Raw genomic sequence first — 19,317 nt, 5'->3', positions numbered from 1 at the left:
AAAAAATACCATATTTAGTAATTTTGGCAACAATAACCTCAATTTCGTTATCGTAAAGTTTAACTTTACGATCAATAAGATTAAATTAAAGAATAGTTTACTTTAAATTATGTATCATACAAATATTTTTAATATTCCGAATAAATAGTATATAATCTTGAATAAATATTTGCTTCATAGTATAGGCACGTATTTTGAAAGAGCACGATCTGGATTTTTATACTTCGGTCTATAAACAAAGTGGCATCAGATTCATGCGAGTCGACGAAATTTTCATTTTGTAAATGTGTCATTTTGTTATAGCAGTTGACAATTTATTACCCGCAGCAAAGGTTTCCACTTTCTTCCGCGAATTTTTCATGCTCTGTATAAAGGGTGACGACAGTAAATTATGAGTAGAAAGTGCCAGTCAAATCACTCACTTTACTAGATTAGAGTTTATGTCCTTGCACTTCTCTGGATCCAGATATGTACAACCATATAACAAGTTTCGCATGCCTCAAAAGTATTATTTACAATGCTCATTAAATCTTTTGTATATTAATTGACGCTTCTTATTTGTTATCACTATCAACTATTTTTTGTGCCTGCTTGAAAATTATATTTGATTTTGTCTCCCATTAAATTTCACTAAAAGTATCAATTTTGTAATGATTCTATCAAATGGAATTGTTAGCTTTTTAATAATTATTCAATAAATAATGAATTATTTAATTACCAGAATAATGAATTATTTAATCAATAATATTCAAATTCTAATTACATTATTATATTGTTCATAATAGGGATGATTATAAAAATCAAGTAACCTACATCAGAATAATCGTGCGGGATACAATTTTCTTTGATTAATTCCTTCCCACAGTATTTGGGACTATGAAAGTAGACGAGTGCTTTTTTGTTTAAAAAAAAAAATATATCTCTAATTCAAAAAATATATAAAACATTAAATCATTTAGTATTTTATTTTATCGTTCAACCAGTAAAATCATTTAGACTTTTATTATATCGTGCCAATTTCAGCTATTCGAGAATTTGCTGCTAAAGCTAAATTGCAAAATGAAATATATCGACCTAATTTACAAGTTCCATTACTAACATTTTTTTTTTAATTTAGTATTGTGAATCTTCAGAAAGAAATTCATTCAATTAGTTATTATAGAAACGAGACCTTCATTTGACAACAATTCATAAACAGGATAAACAAGTTGTATTTGTACCTAAAGTGAATTCATTACACAAATGTCATTTAAATTTAAGCGAAGAGTACACTAATGAATTTATATTTATATTCTATAAATTCGTGCTGTTCTTTCTTTTTCTAATGATTGAAAAAGCGCGTCGCTTACCCGAAATTTATGGGTTAGAATGATGTAATATATTTTAAAAACCTATTTATTATTATGAATAACTAACTAGGTAATAATAATCCGTATTTTAATCAATATCAAAGTAATTTCATCAAGAAGTGCGAAATATTAATTCCTGTCAAAATTAGTTTAGCCCTAACATAACTATTATTTATGGTCTAGCAACAGTGGGTGAGTGGGTTAGCTCTATTTATTCTTTAGTCATTGTTACACTAATATCTCGAATATTTCGTTCGTTATTAGTTATCTTAAACTGCACGTTAAATTTTTATAATAAAAACATATCATTTATTGTAGGTAAAAAAGAAATTTATTTCAAAAAAAAAATAAAAATAAAAGTTCAAAAACCTCGACCGGTTAATTAATCAGTTAAAACTTAATTCTGGCCGGCCGCCGGCATTAACATTTGACCGCCGGAGTTGCAAAATTTAAATCTTAATTCCAGCAAGAATTAAGTACCAGTTTATAGTTATTAATACTTGAAGTATTTTGCTAACAATTTTTCATAATGTTAATATAAACCAGTGATCTGCGCTTTTACCGAATAAATTAACCGGTTAATAGATGTCTTAATCTAATTCTATATTTTACAAATTATTTTTTTTCATAATAAGTACTAAACAAATGAAATAAGTCATAATCCTAAGTAAAATATTATAAATGAGCCATTCAAATATATTTTTGCTCTTTTCATTTACGTCCTTGTCGTATATTATATTGTTGTATAGCATGATTTCCTTTATTTCCATAGAATTACGCAACACTTCGTACGTTTTCGAACCATAATGAGTACGCAGATGGGACCTGGTACCAAATGGAAGTAACCAGTCACCATCTCTATAAAGTAGATCTTTTCTTAAAAATTTTTCACTAGGATCTAATTTTAGACGAATAACTCTGTCTTTAAGCATGGGCGTTGGGAATAGAGCATTATAATTGTCAAATATTAAATTTATGAGGTTCCAAGAAGGTCCGTAATCTAATCGAGTACGATAACCCTCAAGATCATCTCGCATTAACAAACCTCCAATTTGTACAACATGTTCTATCATCCAAAGCATAGTTGCTTTTGATATTCTTTCATTTCCTCCAAATGATAAAAAAGTTCCACCGCCTATTTCATTATGTATACCAGGAAACCAAGTCTCTTTGACAGTTACGGTACGGGAACTATTTGGATATATATGGCAAGGCTCGAAAAAAGCATTTCTTTCGTGAATAGCCAAAGCTTGACACGCACAATTAACTACATTGGGCACGACTTGATCGTAAAATTCTAAATATTTGAAACCTTCGTCAATATCATATATGGGTAGGCCAAGAGCACCAACAGTGTCCCAAAGTCCAAGAAACTTAATAACTGGCTTTTTAGAGTCAGGATGACTTAATTTTTTTTTGAATTCGTCAGATCCAGTTCCTTCCGGGTGGTAATTCCTGTCTCTATTACGATAGATAAGATAAGCATGATCAACACGTTCGTCAACTTGCTCAGATGTGTTGTTTTGATCCACTTTTAGTATCCCACAATTTCTTATCATTCCAACAATACATCTCACGGTATAAGCACCACGGCTAAAGCCGAAAAGCCATATATCGTCACCAGGATTATAGTGTTCAACTATATATTTATAACCCTCTTTTATTTTAGTATCAAGGCTTAGAGCTACAGCACCATCGATTATAAAACCCAAGGCCGATTTTCCAATTCCAACACCGTTTATGTACTTGACATGTTGTTGCTCAAGTATTAATTCTTTATATAACTTATAAATGTTAGTTCCGGAGTTTGCACCATTCCAAGTGCCGTCACACAATACGACGATATTTTTACCCATTTTTGCAAAATTCTTGAGGTTTAATTTTTTTTTAAAAAAAAGAATAAGATTTCAATGTTTTGTAAATTTGAGGAAAGAAATTATTACGATTATTTATAACTCTTTTGCATAATAATAAATCGTAAATGAATTGTATATTTATTTTGAGAAATAAAAGCTACCAATTCGGCCATTGATAAAAATCAGTTTCGTGCTGTGGCGTAAAAATCCACAAAGAAATACTTGAATTTCTATTTTTGTTTATTGTTTGAAAGGTTATAATATTCCATTTTTGGTGAAATTAAGTTTAGGAGTTCCATTTCCATAATAATAAATTTAAAAATAGTGCTAATAATTGTTGCAATCATCGGAATAATCTAACAAAATTTCCATTTAAAATCAATTAATATAATATATTTTATTTTATTTGTTTAAAAATGCTTTAAAAAAAAATTCCCTCTTCTAATATGGTTTTTTTTTTATTGTTCTTATTTCACAAATATGGGTATATAGTAAATCAGTATCATAGTATGATTTATAAATTTAGTATGTATGATAAGACAAATTACCATACTAACATGAATATTATACTATGTGATACAATAAATTATAAATATCATACTAAAATATTTTGTGATATGATACAATGAAACACGTGCAATAAACAATAATATCAGATATAGCACGACGTCTCTATGATTGTGGCTTATAATTAACGAAAAAAATTTTTTCTCTATTGGCGAAAAAATATTTTTATCCAAAATAAATAAAAATGAGTGAGAAAGTAGACCTTCAGATATCAAAGAACTTGATATTGATTATATTGAGTAAGATCCTATAAGTAAAATATGTAAGGCTAAGTTTTTTAATAAATTAATTTTCTTTTGCATTTCTTAAAGGAATATCAAGTTGAAAGTGATAGTAATACTATTGAAAGTAATAAAGATACTGATATAAGCAATGAAGAAGAAGACTCAATTGCAATATTTTCAAGAAAGGCACATACATGTACAAAAAGTTCATTATGCCACTGTTCCAATTGAATATCAGAATCAGGTTTAAATTTCAGTATAATAATAAAAGATTTTTTTTATATATAGTAATCTAAGTATGTATGTATAAACGTGAATCGTACATACTACTTTAAAATCATAAAAATCATACATACGTAGATCATTTTAACCATACTATACATAAATTCTCAATCGTACTATATAACTTTCCAAAATACCGCACAAATATTACTGAAAAATTCTTTTTAATTATTTTAAATTTCCTTCTTTTTTAATTGTTCCCCTTTTTTTCACACGAAGAAGTACAAATATGTATTTTGAATGATTTTTTGACATAAAAGCAAAAATAACAGGGTAGAAACTGTATCGATTTGGTACAGTCAGGAATTTTATTAATGTAATTTACTTATAAATATAATAAAATACGTTTTAGGAGAATCGTGAGCATTAGTACGACATAAACAAACCAAATTCTGTGTATTCTGTAAAGTGATTATCATAAGCCTCATTTCGCTATTTTGGTAATAAAATAATAAAATTCTCGAAACATAATAAAAAATATTTACGTAGTAGACATATTATGTATTGTAATTGTTGTAAAGAAATACTTTCAAAAGCTTTTCATAATACGCAGAAGACATATTGTGTATTGTAATTGTAAAGAAGTACTTTCAAAAGCTCACGCAGAAGACATCTTGTGTATTGTAATTGTAAAGAAATACTTTCAAAAGCTTTTAAGGCTTGTCATTCAAAAAAAAAATTCAGTTATATTTCGTCGTACATTACAAATCCTGTTAAATCAGGATTTAATAGGCACAGTTGAGACAGCAATTAAAAAGGAAAATCGACTTTGAATAAATTTATTAATAATCATAAAAGCTTTCATAGATGAATACTGATCACATGGATTTTTAAAAACAAGAAATGAATGGAATTAGAAAACACTGTGTTTCATTAAATGATTGTAATACATATTGTAACGCATTCCAATTGATAAAGTATTACAATATATATGATATGGTTTGACAAACTTGGATTTTTTGGTTCGCGTAACCTAAACTTTTAACTAGTATAAATCTTATTATTTACACAATTATTCCATATTTATAACAATAGTAATGATTTATATCAAATTTTCTATTCTTAAAAACATGTTTCAGCCAAAACAGTAACTACATCAACTGTTTATATGATTGGATAAACAATCACGGAGATCATGTTCAGTTCCGTTTAACAATAAAAAGCTTCACATGCCAATTTTTGGTAACTCCCGATTCTCGAATGATCTGCACTCTGCAGAATTTTAAAGTTTAGATCGGGATCCAATTTATTGAATATCCCGTTTTTGAATTACTCTAATTTTTATTTAATAGTTGTTTATAAGATGTTTCATTTTAATTTAATTTTCTCAATTGAGCGTTATTGGAGAAAGTAAAGAATCAATTCATATACGCTGTAATATTAAAATAATAATAATAATAATAAATTAAATATATTATTTTATTGTTCATAAAAAGTCAAGTGAATATATTACTACGAAAATAATTTATGGTAACAATTTATAATTCTTCCGTTTATAAATTTTTTTTTTTCATGGTATCAAAGTTGTAAAAGAACTGAAGCTAAAAAATTAACACGTGCGACCATATTTAGAAAAACGCTTATTAGGGTCGCTATAAAAAAGTCGTTAATTTTTTTTTACAAATGTGTATATTCAGGTGTATGGTTGTACTATATTATATATTAGGCCACACAAATTCGAATTTTCGGTTCACTTCACCCGGCCGGCAAATTTCAATAAAAAAAAGTTTATATATTAAAAAAATTATCACGTGATCAGGACGTAATTTTATTGGCGGGTAAGTTTATCACGCGGCTGAGAACTTCTAGAGCGAAAATAAATTCCTCCCTTTTAAAAGTCAACCAATCAAATGTCACAATTTTATATATAAACTTTTTCTACTAATAAACAATAAACCCGAGTCCCGGGTCGATTTTAAATTTCAATGTTACGTGAATCGAAAAATTGATTTGTGTGGCCTTATAACTATTTAAGGAAATTAACTTTTTCCTATATCTATATTGTTCAGATAACGTCGGCCTACATAATTAGCCCAATATTGCCCAATATTATAATGCCTGGGTTGGCCAGGCCAGCATTACTAGGCCAGCCGTCATCTGATGTAACGTCAGCTGTCAGCTGACGCAAAACGGCATTGACGCCACATCATCTATATTAGTAAGTGTTGTTAAGTGTTGCTAAATTCATGTTTATTATTGTTTTTTCAAAATGGCATAACGTTTCCCAAATTTTTTCGTAATATTCACACGCAAAGCGAACGCAGTGTTAACAGTTAAACACGCAATTTCGTGACGTACAGTATGTGAACATATAGTAAACACTAAAATATTAAAGTCTCTAATATATATTGACCGTTATTTTTAACCGTTAAAATAGTTCCAATCGAAATTAATCATTCAGTTTAAATTTACTATTTCCCTAATAAAAAAGACATAAATAAAATAAAGATTTAATAATAATGTCAAAATTTTAGTGTACGTTTCTCGATCAAATTCTTGAACATAACTTGATCATGCTTTGTTAATTTCACGAGAAAATTAGAAATATGTTCCATAATGTGATTCGCAATAGCTTTTTCCTTCTATCAACGACTTACGTACAACTAAGATCAACTTCCTTTTGAATACTCAAATATATCAATACACAAAATATAGTACCTGACTTTCCCTTCTAACATCCTATCGAAAATTAATAACTTATCCGGAAACGCCACTTTTTTAACCAAAGCACGAAGATCTGTTACCTGCAACATTAAGATACACCAAAGAGAAATTACATTGTTGACTTCATTTCAAGAGTTTAAAACAAAACATGAACCATCAGGAAAAACGATTTGGTACACAAAGATTTATATATTTTGTAATATGAATAACTGTATTTTAACCATAATAACGAACGAAATAGTGTAAAATGACTAGAGTATAAATCACTGTACCATAAATAATAAGGGCTAGTTATCTTAAACTGCACGTTAAATTTTATAGTCAAACATATCATATACTGTAAGTAAAATAAGAAATTTATTTCAAAAAAAATAAATAAATAAATAAAATAAATTCTATATAAAGCTTGGAATGTTCAAAAATCTTGTCCGGGCGGTTAAAACTTAATTCTGGCCGGCATTAAAATTTGACCGGAGTTAAATACATTACGCAAATTTTAAATCTTTAATTCCAGCAAGAATCAAGCACCAGTTTTTAGTTAATATATATTTTTTAACATTTAAAGTGTAAAACATAAATTATATAAATAGCCTTTTTTTGTTAACAATTTTACCATAATACTATAATATTATACTTGTAAATGACCATAATCTCGTCTGTATTTTTACCGAATAAATTAACCGGTTAATAGATGTCTTTACTGGTTAACATTAACCGGTTCCAAGCTTTAATTCTAAATTATTTTTTTCTATAATTACTAAACTAATAAAAATAACTCATAATCCTAAGTGATGTTATATTATAAACGAGCCACTCAAATATATTTTCGCTCTTTTCGTTTGCAACCTTGTCGTATATTATATTGTTATATAGCATGATTCTCTTCGTTTCCATAATTTTACGCAACTCTTCATACGTATTCGAACCATAATGAGTATGCAGATTGGTCCTAGTACCAAATAGAAGTAACCAGTCACTATCTCTATAAAGTAAATCTTTTCTTAAAAACTTTTTACTAATAGGATCTAATTCTAAAGGAATAGTCCTGTCTTTAAGCAGCATTGGGATAAGAGCGTTGCCATTATCGAATATTAAATTTTTAAGGTTCCAAGAAGGTCCGTAATATGGAGAGAATCGAGTACGATAACCCTCAAGATCATCTCGCATTAACAAACCTCCAATTTGTACAATATGTTCTATCATCCATAGCATAGTTGCTTTTGATATTCTTTCGTTACCTCCAAATGATAAATAAGTTCCACCACATATTTCACTATGTATACCAGGAAACCAAGTCTCTTTGACAGTTACGGTACCGGAACTATTTGGATATATATGACAAGGTTCAAAAAAAGAAGTTCTTTCGTGAATAGCCAAAGCTTGACACGCAAAATTAACTATATTGGGTACGACTTGATCGTAAAATTCTAAATATTTGAAACCTTCGCCAACTACATATACAGGTAAACCATGAGCACCAACAGTTTCCCAAAGTCCAAGAAATTTAATGACTGGTTTTTCAGAGTCAGGATAACTGAATTTTTTTTTGAATTCGTCAGATCCAGTTCCTTCCGGGTGGTAAATCTTATCTCTATTACGGTAGTTATGATAAGCACGATCAACACGTTCGTCAACTTGCTCGGATGTGATATCTCGATCTACTTTTATTATTCCACAATTTCTTATCATTCCAGCAATACATCTCACAGTATAGGCACCACGACTAAAACCAAAAAGCCATATATCGTCACCAGGTTTATAGTGTTCAACTATATATTTATAACCCTCTTTTATTTTAGTATCAAGGCTTAGAGCTACAGCACCATCGATTATAAAACCCAAGGCCGATTCTCCAATTCCGACTCCATTTATGTACCTGACATGTTGTTGCCCAAGTATTAATTCTCTGTATAACGCATAAACGTTAGTTCTTGAATTTTTACTATTCCAAGTGCCGTCACACAATACGACGATATTTTTACCCATTTTAAAAAATTCTTAAGGTTTAATTTTTTTTTAAAAAAAAGAAAAGGTTTCAAATTGGGGGAAATGATTACGACGATTATTTATAACTCTTAATAATAAATCGTAAATGATTTGTACGATTTTTTTTTATTATAAAAACTACAAATTCGGTTAGGTGACATATGTTACCAAATATTAGTTTAATAAGGAGCTTTACGCCTTTACCCCAGGTAAGAATTTTTTCAACCAATTTTATATATTTAAAATCAATAAACTTCTATCTAGTATAAATCTTATTATTTATATTTATTACATTTTCATTCAAATTTACGTATTCTTAAAAATTGGATTCATTTTGATGGAGATCATGTTCTGTTAAAATAAAATTTCACATGAGATCACTAGCCATCATAACTCCCGAATGATCTGCAGAATTGCGTTATTTCTTTTTTTATTTCTTTTTAGCTAAAATATTTTGCTTTGTAGGGCGGGCAAATTATACTCTAAATCTATTGTTATGCATGTACATCAGTATGTACAGTAGGTTTGACTGAAAATTACATCCGTAATTCGTTTCTAAATATCATTAATTATAACGAGCATTTTTATGTACCGTATGTAGATAATTTACAAAATTTGAGTATTTGATATTTTTTTTTAGGTAGTGCAGTTAGGTATGTGTTAAATATATGATTTATTAATTATCAGACCTGATCTTATTTAGTAATTAAAAAAAGAATTATGACAGACAATTTTATTAATGAATTATAAAATATCGTAATAATTGTGATTCATTTTGTCTATCCCACCTGAGGTATTTATTTGCAAGATTTGCAAGTACCATATTAAATTGTTAGGATAATCCGAATTTCTTATCGATATTATTTAGAGTATTAATTAAAAATTAAATTTCTTCAATACCTTTTTAATTTTGTGGTTAAAGTAGAAGAAAAACAAATTAGGGGAGGGCCAGAAACGATATCATTTAGGGGTTGAAGTTTTAGAACCTCTCCCCTCACCCTGTCATCATCATCTAATTATATTTTATTATTACTAAAAATGCATCCTAGACTTGATTCCTCCTCCCCCTGTAAAAAAAGTCGATCCGTTTTTATATTCCATCTTTTTTCCGTAAAATACTTATATGTCCGGAATTAATAACCTTATATCACGGAATTTTTTGAATTATTTTCATTTTCCGTTAATGGATCCGTGAAAATCTCATTTTTACGAAGTTTGCAGAAATAACGGACAAAATTTTTTATAGGGTCATCAGGAAATTATGTCACCCTCTTATATAATAGAAGATATTGTATATGAAGTATTTCAAATAATTAAAATATATTTATTAATATAATAAAATACTTAATATCGAAGGTTAAAAAATTAATAATTGTTTATTGTTCTTTTAATTTTACATGTTTCACTACACGACCACTTCATATGATCATTATGATCATCATTAATTTATTTTATCTAACTTTTTCCTATTGTACAAAAATTGTATTGCAATTTTTTTTTATGCTTTTTAAAATAAAGTGACCATAAACTTCCAGGTAAACGATCATCAAAACATTGCAATGTATACTCTTAGATTTAGATTATTGGATTTAGAATATGAATAATGAATCCTAAATCTAAGAGTATAATGCTCACCCTCTTGTGAATCGATGGCTTTTATATATTTTTAATAAATCATAAAAAAAAAATAATAAAAAAATTTTTTAACGCATGTTACGCAAATAACAAATAAAAATAATAAATAAATCATGCTTCTAAAAAAAAATCCAAAATAGGTTTGTTTCCCATGTTAAATTGCAATCTCCTTTATTTTATTATCAAAATTATCGAAATAAAACTGATTTAAAATGAAAAAATTTTTTTTATAAGAAAAATAATAAGAAAATTCACTCTCATCATATTACTTTAGAAAACTTTAACTTAATAAAAAAACTTCTTACATTAATTAATATTCTAAAAAAATCAAAAAATATTTTCTCATATCGAATTCATGCACCTTGCATTGATTAAACTCTCATCTTAACGTAGTATAAAAAACTTGTTTTTCCTATTTTGTATTTCCTGCGCATTGCCCTACAATTTCTTTTAAAAGTGAATCATGTTATTTTTACCATAGTTTAAAACGCTCAAAATAGGAAAAATTTCAGTGAAAATTTATTTTTTAGAATAGCCAATCTGGTTAATATAGATAAGGCCATTTTGGTTTGCATTTTAGATTATGTCACCCATCTAGGTCATAAATAAAAACAATATATTTTTTAATTAAAACAAAAAGCAGGTAATTCTCCACTGTTCACCAGCCCAAGCAAACACTCACTCTGCAAAATAAAAAAAACACACCTCTTTTAAAGTCTCCGTCCTGAACCACTTTGCACTCATCTAGAATACAAAATTGAAGTCAGTGATTGTAAATCTCTGCATACCTATTATGAGAAAGAAGAAATTATTAATAATGTGCAAATTTTTATTTAATGGTAAAGAAGACATAGCTAATTCCTTCTCTAGAATTAGCAGACTTAACCAATAACAAAGTTAAGATATTGCTTGAGTTGGTTATTAAGTGAATAAGTAATTAAAAAATAAAAAATAAAAAATAAAAAATACTAAAAAATAAAATAAAATAAAAAAATTAAACAAAAAGCAGGTAATTCTCAGTTACCCACCATCACCATTCACCAACCCAAGCAAACACTCACTCTGCAAAATAAAAAAAACACACCTCTTTTAAAGTCTCCTGAAGCACTTTGCACTCATTTAGAATACAAAATTGAAGTCAGTGATTGTAAGTCTCTACAAAATTTACCTATTATGAGAAAGAAGAAATTATTAATAATGTGTAAATTTTTATTTAATAGTAAAGAAGACATAGCTAATTCCTTCTCTAGAATTAGCAGACTTTACCAATAACAAAGTTAAGATATTGCTTGAGTTGGTTATTAAGTGAATAAGTAATTAAAAAAAAATAAAAAATAAAATAAAATAAAATAAATTAAACAAAAAGCAGGTAATTCTCAGTTACCCACCACCACCATTCACCAACCCAAGCAAACACTCACTCTGCAAATAAAAAAAACACACCTCTTTTAAAGTCTTCTGAACCACTTTGCACTCATAGAATACAAAATTGAAGTCAGTGATTGTAAATCTCTGCATTTACCTATTATGAGAAAGAAGAAATTATTAATAATGTGCAAATTTTTATTTAATGGTAAAGAAGACATAGCTAATTCCTTCTCTAGAATTAGCAGACTTTACCAATAACAAAGTTAAGATGTTGCTTTAGTTGGTTATTTAGTGAATAAGTAATTAAAAAAATAAAAATAAAAACAAAAATAAAAATAAAATAAAATAAAATAAAAAAAATTAAACAAAAAGCAGGTAATTTTCAGTTACCCACCACCACTGTTCACCAACACAAGCAAACACTCACTCTGCAAAATAAAAAAACACACCTCTTTAAAGTCTCCTGAATCATTTTGCACTCATTTAGAATAAAAAATTGAAGTCAGTGATTGTATATCTCTACATTTACCTATTATTAGAAAGAAGAAATTATTAATAATGTGCAAATTTTTATTTAATGGTAAAGAAGACATAGCTAATTCCTTCTCTAGAATTAGCAGACTTTACCAATAACAAAGTTAAGATGTTGCTTGAGTTGGTTATTTAGTGAATAAGTAATTAAAAAAAAAATAAAAAAATAAAAAAAATAAAATAAAATAAAATAAAAAAAATTAAAACAAAAAGCAGGTAATTCTTAGTTACCCACCACCACCGTTCACCAACACAAGCAAACACTCACTCTGCAAAATAAAAAAACACACCTCTTTTAAAGTCTCCTGAATCATTTTGCACTCATTTAGAATAAAAAATTGAAGTCAGTGATTGTATATCTCTACATTTACCTATTATTAGAAAGAAGAAATTATTAATAATGTGCAAATTTTTATTTAATGGTAAAGAAGACATAGCTAATTCCTTCTCTAGAATTAGCAGACTTTACCAATAACAAAGTTAAGATGTTGCTTGAGTTGGTTATTTAGTGAATAAGTAATTAAAAAAAATAAAAAAATAAAAAAAATAAAATAAAATAAAATAAAAAAAATTAAAACAAAAAGCAGGTAATTCTTAGTTACCCACCACCACCGTTCACCAACACAAGCAAACACTCACTCTGCAAAATAAAAAAACACACCTCTTTTAAAGTCTCCTGAACCACTTTGCACTCATCTAGAAAACTGGGTAATTCTCCATTCAGAGAGCTTTCGTCTGTTGTCTAGTGTTAAGGCTAGTAACACAAAGAAGATGTATACTGCACCTAGTCTCATGATTCATCAAGTGATCTGACAAAGACACAGCAATAGGTTATTGCTTCGCACCACGAACTTCTCTCAGACATCATTAAAATAGACGTGAGACAGTATCCATTATAGATTTATAGACCTGACGAAAAAAAAAAGATTCAGTTACTCATGAGTCATGACATTTCATATGTAATATAACATATCATAAATAATATAACAAGTTGTATGACATTTTATTATATATAAAAACGCGTTAGATACACATTTTTATTGATTGAAATCCCAGCTCAATAGAGTTGCCGTAACTCCCTTATCATTGCATCCACTTGTTCTATTTTAATGACCAGGTCCATTGGTTGACTTCACTTAAGTAGGCTAGTCTAGTCTAACAGTTCTCACCTTTCTATTCTTTTCATACTTCTAAAATTCCTTAAATATCGAAGTATAATGAGCCAAAAATTTCAACTCTTGAGAAGGAAAATGTGGAGAAGACAAGAAACCACTCCAAAGTCATTAGCGCAGATCTTTTTGTCTGATTAGAGAAAGGGGAAAACGAAAGGAAAAGGGGAAAATGAAGGAGAAAAGGGGAAAGGGGAAAACGAAAGGAAAGGAGGGATAGGGAAAACGATACTAAAAAAATATTGAAATAATATTAGAAAAAATATTATTTATTCATGAAAAAAGAGATAAAAAAGAAAAAGGACTGTATAAATATTATTTTTTGTTGCACAAGCTTTCCATATAAATAAAAATCTTGTGGATGTAAACATGACTCATCATGATTAAGTAATACATAATTAAAAGCCACAACCTATTATCTATTGTTAATACTCCGAAATATTTTGCGCCTATTATGGTTTCAATTTAATCATGATCATCTTACATTGAAATTTCGGAATTTTAATTTTAATAAGTTAAATTGGTCTAGAAAATAATAAATTTTATGCATGATCATATGATCAATATGATCAATATAATGAGTACATTTTTTATACTCCCACCATAAATTTATAAAAGGCGCAGTAAAAATCGCGTTACAACATTATTTAACGTAAAATATTTAATATTGATAAGTTACGCGTTTATAACGTGTCCTTACTAAGTAATAGTAAAGGGAACTAGATAATTTTCATTTTATGCCTGAAATCATGGTTAAGAAAATTTCAACTTGAAATGAAAGATATTGTAGCGACTTAAAAACTGATGTTTTGCTTGATATGAAATATTAATAATGATCCTAATAAACTAGGATTAAAAAGATATTAAAAAATTGTAAAATTATTACATAGATTTATTTATTCCTTTAATTAGATTTTATAATATTGATCCTATAGGTTACCACAAGATTTAATTCATAATCTTTTGGCATATCTTCAAACTTTAATCCTCTTTTTTCTTCATGGATTGGTAAAAAAGATTCTTCATAATATAATTTCCTTATAATTTTATGTTATTATATCATTCAAGTAAGGATGAATTTAATAATCATTTCATAGAAGTTATGAATTGTGATAATAAGCAAGAGAGCTACTATTTGAATAGCAAAAATTCAAGGTTCATCACAATTAATTGGAGGATTTAATTTACTTGATTGGAGTACTATATAAATTGTGGTTGGAAATAAATATACTACATACATTTTTTTTATTTAATTTTATAGATGGTAAAAATATCTCTACTACAAAATTAGGTTATGTTAATTATACATGACATGCTGTTTATTGTAAGATCCTAATATGGGTAATTTATATTGTCTTTATTCTAATAATTGGAATTATTATAATAGTGGATAATATTATTGAATTCCAGTAAATTAGAATATTATGAAATATCTCAAGTAATTAAAAGATAAATGAATAAATTATTAATATATATTTTCCAATCCAGAAATTCTAACAATGAAAAACTAAATATTATTAATCAAAAATTTTGAAGATTGATAATGTAATAAAGCTATTTCATGAAAGAAATAAAAACTGAATACATATCTTGCCATCTTACGGGAGTAATTAAAAGAATGATTGTGATTTTTTAAGCTGGAATATAATCTAGATATTACATTTGAATAAAGATAATGCATTATTTCGATATGTAAATATTATTTTGAGCTATTGAACATTCATGTATAATAAAGAGTTGAGATAATGCATTATCTTCAGTTTGTTGAGTATTAACTTTAACCATGGAACTTTCATTTGTGATAAAGGAGTTGAGATTTCATATGTATCAAATAAATAATAAAAAATTTCTAACTATGAAAAATTTTTAGTAATTGGTAAAAATTCAAAAAATAGTTAAAAAATAATAATTTTTTTTTTAAAACCAATTTTCCTTTTTTAATAAATTTGTTGAAATTTGGAGCACGAATTATTACGTGCCATTATTACATTACGTTGTCAGTGTTGATCGAACAATTTTGGCGATTTATTAACTTCATTTGACTGAAAATGAATATTGAATTTTAATAATAAAAAAGTTTAGCGGTTTCTTAATGTAAAAAAAAAAGTCGTACAAGGACCCAGAAATAGGGTCAGGTTTATTTTGAACTAAAAAAATCATGAAAATCTTTCCTTTTTTATTAAATTTTTGATAATGCCAGTCAAAGTTTTATTTCCTATTATAGTAAGCGACTTACATTATCATAATTCTGGCCCTGAAAAAATGCTCATAGTAAAAAAATTTTTTCATCACCTGACCCCTATATATATATTTCTGGGTCCTGTCATACGAATGTGCAATTTCTTTTTCTCAAGAAAAAATAATATTAATTATTCTATGTATTAAAAAAAAATCACTTGAATTTTAATACTTTAATCCATTATCGACCAAAATCAGTTAAATAAAACAATGCAAAATTTTCTGTCTATTGTGTATTCTGTACGCCTTGCATATCATTAAGTTGGCGTATATAATAAAACTGGTTTTGTTGGTACGACCGGTACATACTATTTACGATCTAAATCAATTTTGTAACAATTGTCCTGACGAATATATATTTCATTTTGTATTTTTTTTTTTTCAAAATTTTCTCGGAAAAAAAAAACCAAAATGACGAATATTGACGGAACTTCATCATTATCTACTGAATCCGATGTATTCGAAAAGAATGATATAGAACCAAACTATATTAGAAATCTTGGACAAACTATCGAAGAAAATTTTAAAAAATGTTCAGAAGATATAATGATTAATAATAGTGAAATTATGACTATTGTTAATCAAGCAATTGGAGAACAACGTGAAGTTTTTCGTGAATTTATTAAAGCTTCAGTTAAATCTAGTGATGATTTATTGACCTTTTCAGTTGATATTTTATTTTTCGTTGAATGTTTTAGAAATCCTGATCAATATACTAATGAAGAAAATTTATATTTATTGACGGACCTTTTGGAAGAATCTGAAAAGAATTATGAATCAACTAAAGAATTAAAAAATATAATATCTAGAGAAACTATAAGAAAAGAAACTGACGAAACTGAAGTCAGAGAAAAATTAAATAAAACTATAGGAGAAGATTCAAAAGAAATTGATGAAACTGAGCTAAATAGAATTCTTGATGATGAAACTATTGGAATGAAAGAGAAATTAACAAAAATTCATAATTTTTTACTAAAATATATTAATGATATTAATGAATTTCCTCATAAAATTGATTCGGTACAACAATCCTCAATTAGAAAGTTGTTGGTTAAGACATTAAATTTACTTAAGGATCATCCTATTTATACAACATTTGGGACATTGTTTTTTTTCGGGGCTTCTGCATTAGCTAGTCGTGTATTACTTGCTATAATAGTTTATTTAACTGGATCAGCTGGTATTTTTTGTAATGATGTGGCCATGAAACATGAACGAAATAATTTGGTTGAGAAAATAAATCAAGTTGGTGATGGTTTATATTCAATTGTAATAGAAATTGGTAGAATAGAAGATTTTTGGTCTGAACAAATTGAAAGTATTAAATATCTTATTGATAACCTTGCGAGATTTAATAATGAAAATGCACGTATTAAAAGATATAAAGTTGCTAATCAAATTGAAAAAAGATGGAAAGATGTGGCAGAGGATTGCAAAAATTATACTAGACTAATGAATGATGTGTTGAGTAAAGATAGATTAAGTCAGCCACCAAAAAACTCCGCTTCAGCTACTGCCCAACGTCTCGCGGCTTCTAGTGGCTCTTTGAGTAATGATCGTTCTGACTCTTTTTCTGCACCTCACGAAACCACTAAAAAAGCTAAAACAACTCCCGAAGACTCCATGGGAACCGACCCTATCGCTCCTGTTACTCTGTCCCTCCTAACTGAAAATTAAGGTAAATAACCAATTTCTTATTGTCATCAAATATTTTTAATTTTTTATTTAAAATCAAACAATTGATAATACACAGATTCGTGGGAGGTTAGGAAAAATTAAATGACTTTTACGAAATGTGTGAAGGATGAGCAGTGAAAATTGTAAAAGTGGAGGGAAAAAAATGGATTATCTCTTCCTAAATTTTTACAAATGTATAAACGTAAATTTTTTTATATATATATAGATTTTGTTATTATTTTCCTGAATAGTATGTACAGTATGTAACTCTTATTCTAAACAATAAGTTCTATATTTATATTGAAAAAATCAATTCAGTAATTAAGGTTTTGTATGTAATAAATCCCATTAGGTCAAAAAATAGTGAATACAAAAAATTTTAACTAAATTTTCTTTGAATCATTTTTACTTTCTATTTTAATTTTAAAAAAATTAGTTATAAATTTCAAAAAAAGCTAGGCAAGTATTCTAAGTCACACAAGTAAAAATATGGTATGAAACGACGGCCAAATTTAACTACGCAAGGCAAAATTTCTAATTTAGAAAATAAGTTGATTTCTATGACAATGTATTATGCCACGTGGTTATTTGTCAAGTGACTGAATGACGTTCTACATAACCGGCCAATATTAAAATATATACCATATTTTTTTATAAATAGGATCCTTGTTAATTGATATTTCATAATTGAAAATAAATGAAAAAATAGTAAATTTAATTAACTTATTATCGTTAATCCAATTTTTTCTGTAGACCAGATTACAAAATTAAAGTTAGAACATTGTCGAGAATCATATGGGTCTTGACTGATTTTTGCCTTTACCGGATGTAACATAAAGTTATTTTCGGTGTAACAAAGTAAGTGATTTTGTCATGCCAATCTCGGATGGTTACAAAAAAAATTTTTTTTTTTTATTTCGCTTTTTTATATTTAATAATTTTATTAATTTTAATATATTTTGTAGGTAAAGAAAAAATCTTGATGGTAAAAAAAGCTAATTAAGCCATCAAGTAATAACAATAAATATAAGAGATGTGATAACTATGGATGTACAGTATGTGTAATGCAATATATTTTCAAAAATTGGACTAGTGGTAATAATGATCATATTGATAAGTTTATTAAAGATACTCAATTATCTGCACATACTTTCACATTTAATGCATTAGAATGGATATCTTATGATAAATTTTATGATATTAAATTTATTGCAAAAGGTGGATTGATGGACGTATAGATAAATGGGATAGTAATAATCAAAAGTGGGTACGATATAATGAAAACATGGTTGTAGCTCTGAAAAAGTTTAAATAATTCAGAAAATGTCACATTTGAATTTATCAATGAGGTAAAAAAATTTATTTATTATTATTTTAAATGAAAATTTTTAAATTTTTACTAACATATTTTTTTTTTTACATTAGATTTCAGCGCATAATAAACTTATACTGTAACTACTTTATTTTAATTATTGTATTGTTTCGTCCTAATATTATAAATACAGTATGTTAGTATCTAGTAGATTAAAGAAAGAAGGTATTATGTATATACCGATGGATTTTTTTGTAATTTACTCCACCGGTATAAAAAAAGTATAAAAAGTATAGAATCCGGTGTATACGTCATACACAATGAGATAACAAGTATTTATTTGATCGCCAGCTTCATTAAACTAATTTAAAAGGATTATTATTTATTACGGCTTTATAAAATCTCATTTTTTTTATTTTCCGAACGTTAAATATGTCAAGTACATTTAGTACACTAAAT

At 27.3% G+C, this 19,317-nt stretch overlaps 3 protein-coding genes across 3 annotated transcripts; 1 reads left to right on the top strand and 2 right to left on the bottom strand.

Annotated features, from left to right (window-relative positions):
* Positions 1-1,957: 1,957 nt before the first annotated feature.
* Positions 1,958-3,205, bottom strand: OCT59_012362 (uncharacterized protein; the record flags this gene model as incomplete). Its single annotated transcript, XM_025308474.2, has 1 exon — positions 1,958-3,205. The coding sequence occupies one exon, from the start codon at positions 3,203-3,205 to the stop codon at positions 1,958-1,960; it is 1,248 nt and encodes a 415-aa protein (XP_025188625.1).
* A 4,499-nt stretch (positions 3,206-7,704) lies between these two features.
* On the bottom strand, positions 7,705-8,928 carry OCT59_012361 (uncharacterized protein; the record flags this gene model as incomplete). The annotated part of the gene is made up of 1 exon (XM_025323992.1): positions 7,705-8,928. The coding sequence occupies one exon, from the start codon at positions 8,926-8,928 to the stop codon at positions 7,705-7,707; it is 1,224 nt and encodes a 407-aa protein (XP_025188624.1).
* Positions 8,929-16,280: 7,352 nt separating this feature from the next.
* On the top strand, positions 16,281-17,546 carry OCT59_012360 (uncharacterized protein; the record flags this gene model as incomplete). Its single annotated transcript, XM_025312909.2, has 1 exon — positions 16,281-17,546. One exon carries the CDS (start codon positions 16,281-16,283, stop codon positions 17,544-17,546), a length of 1,266 nt encoding a protein of 421 aa, XP_025188623.2.
* Between the last annotated feature and the right edge of the window lie 1,771 nt (positions 17,547-19,317).

Source organism: Rhizophagus irregularis, chromosome 2, assembly GCF_026210795.1.
Source record: "Rhizophagus irregularis chromosome 2, complete sequence".
Lineage (NCBI taxonomy): Eukaryota > Fungi > Glomeromycota > Glomeromycetes > Glomerales > Glomeraceae > Rhizophagus > Rhizophagus irregularis.
The sequence above is the reverse complement of the archived record's forward strand: the minus strand, read 5'-3'. Positions and strand labels throughout refer to the sequence as shown.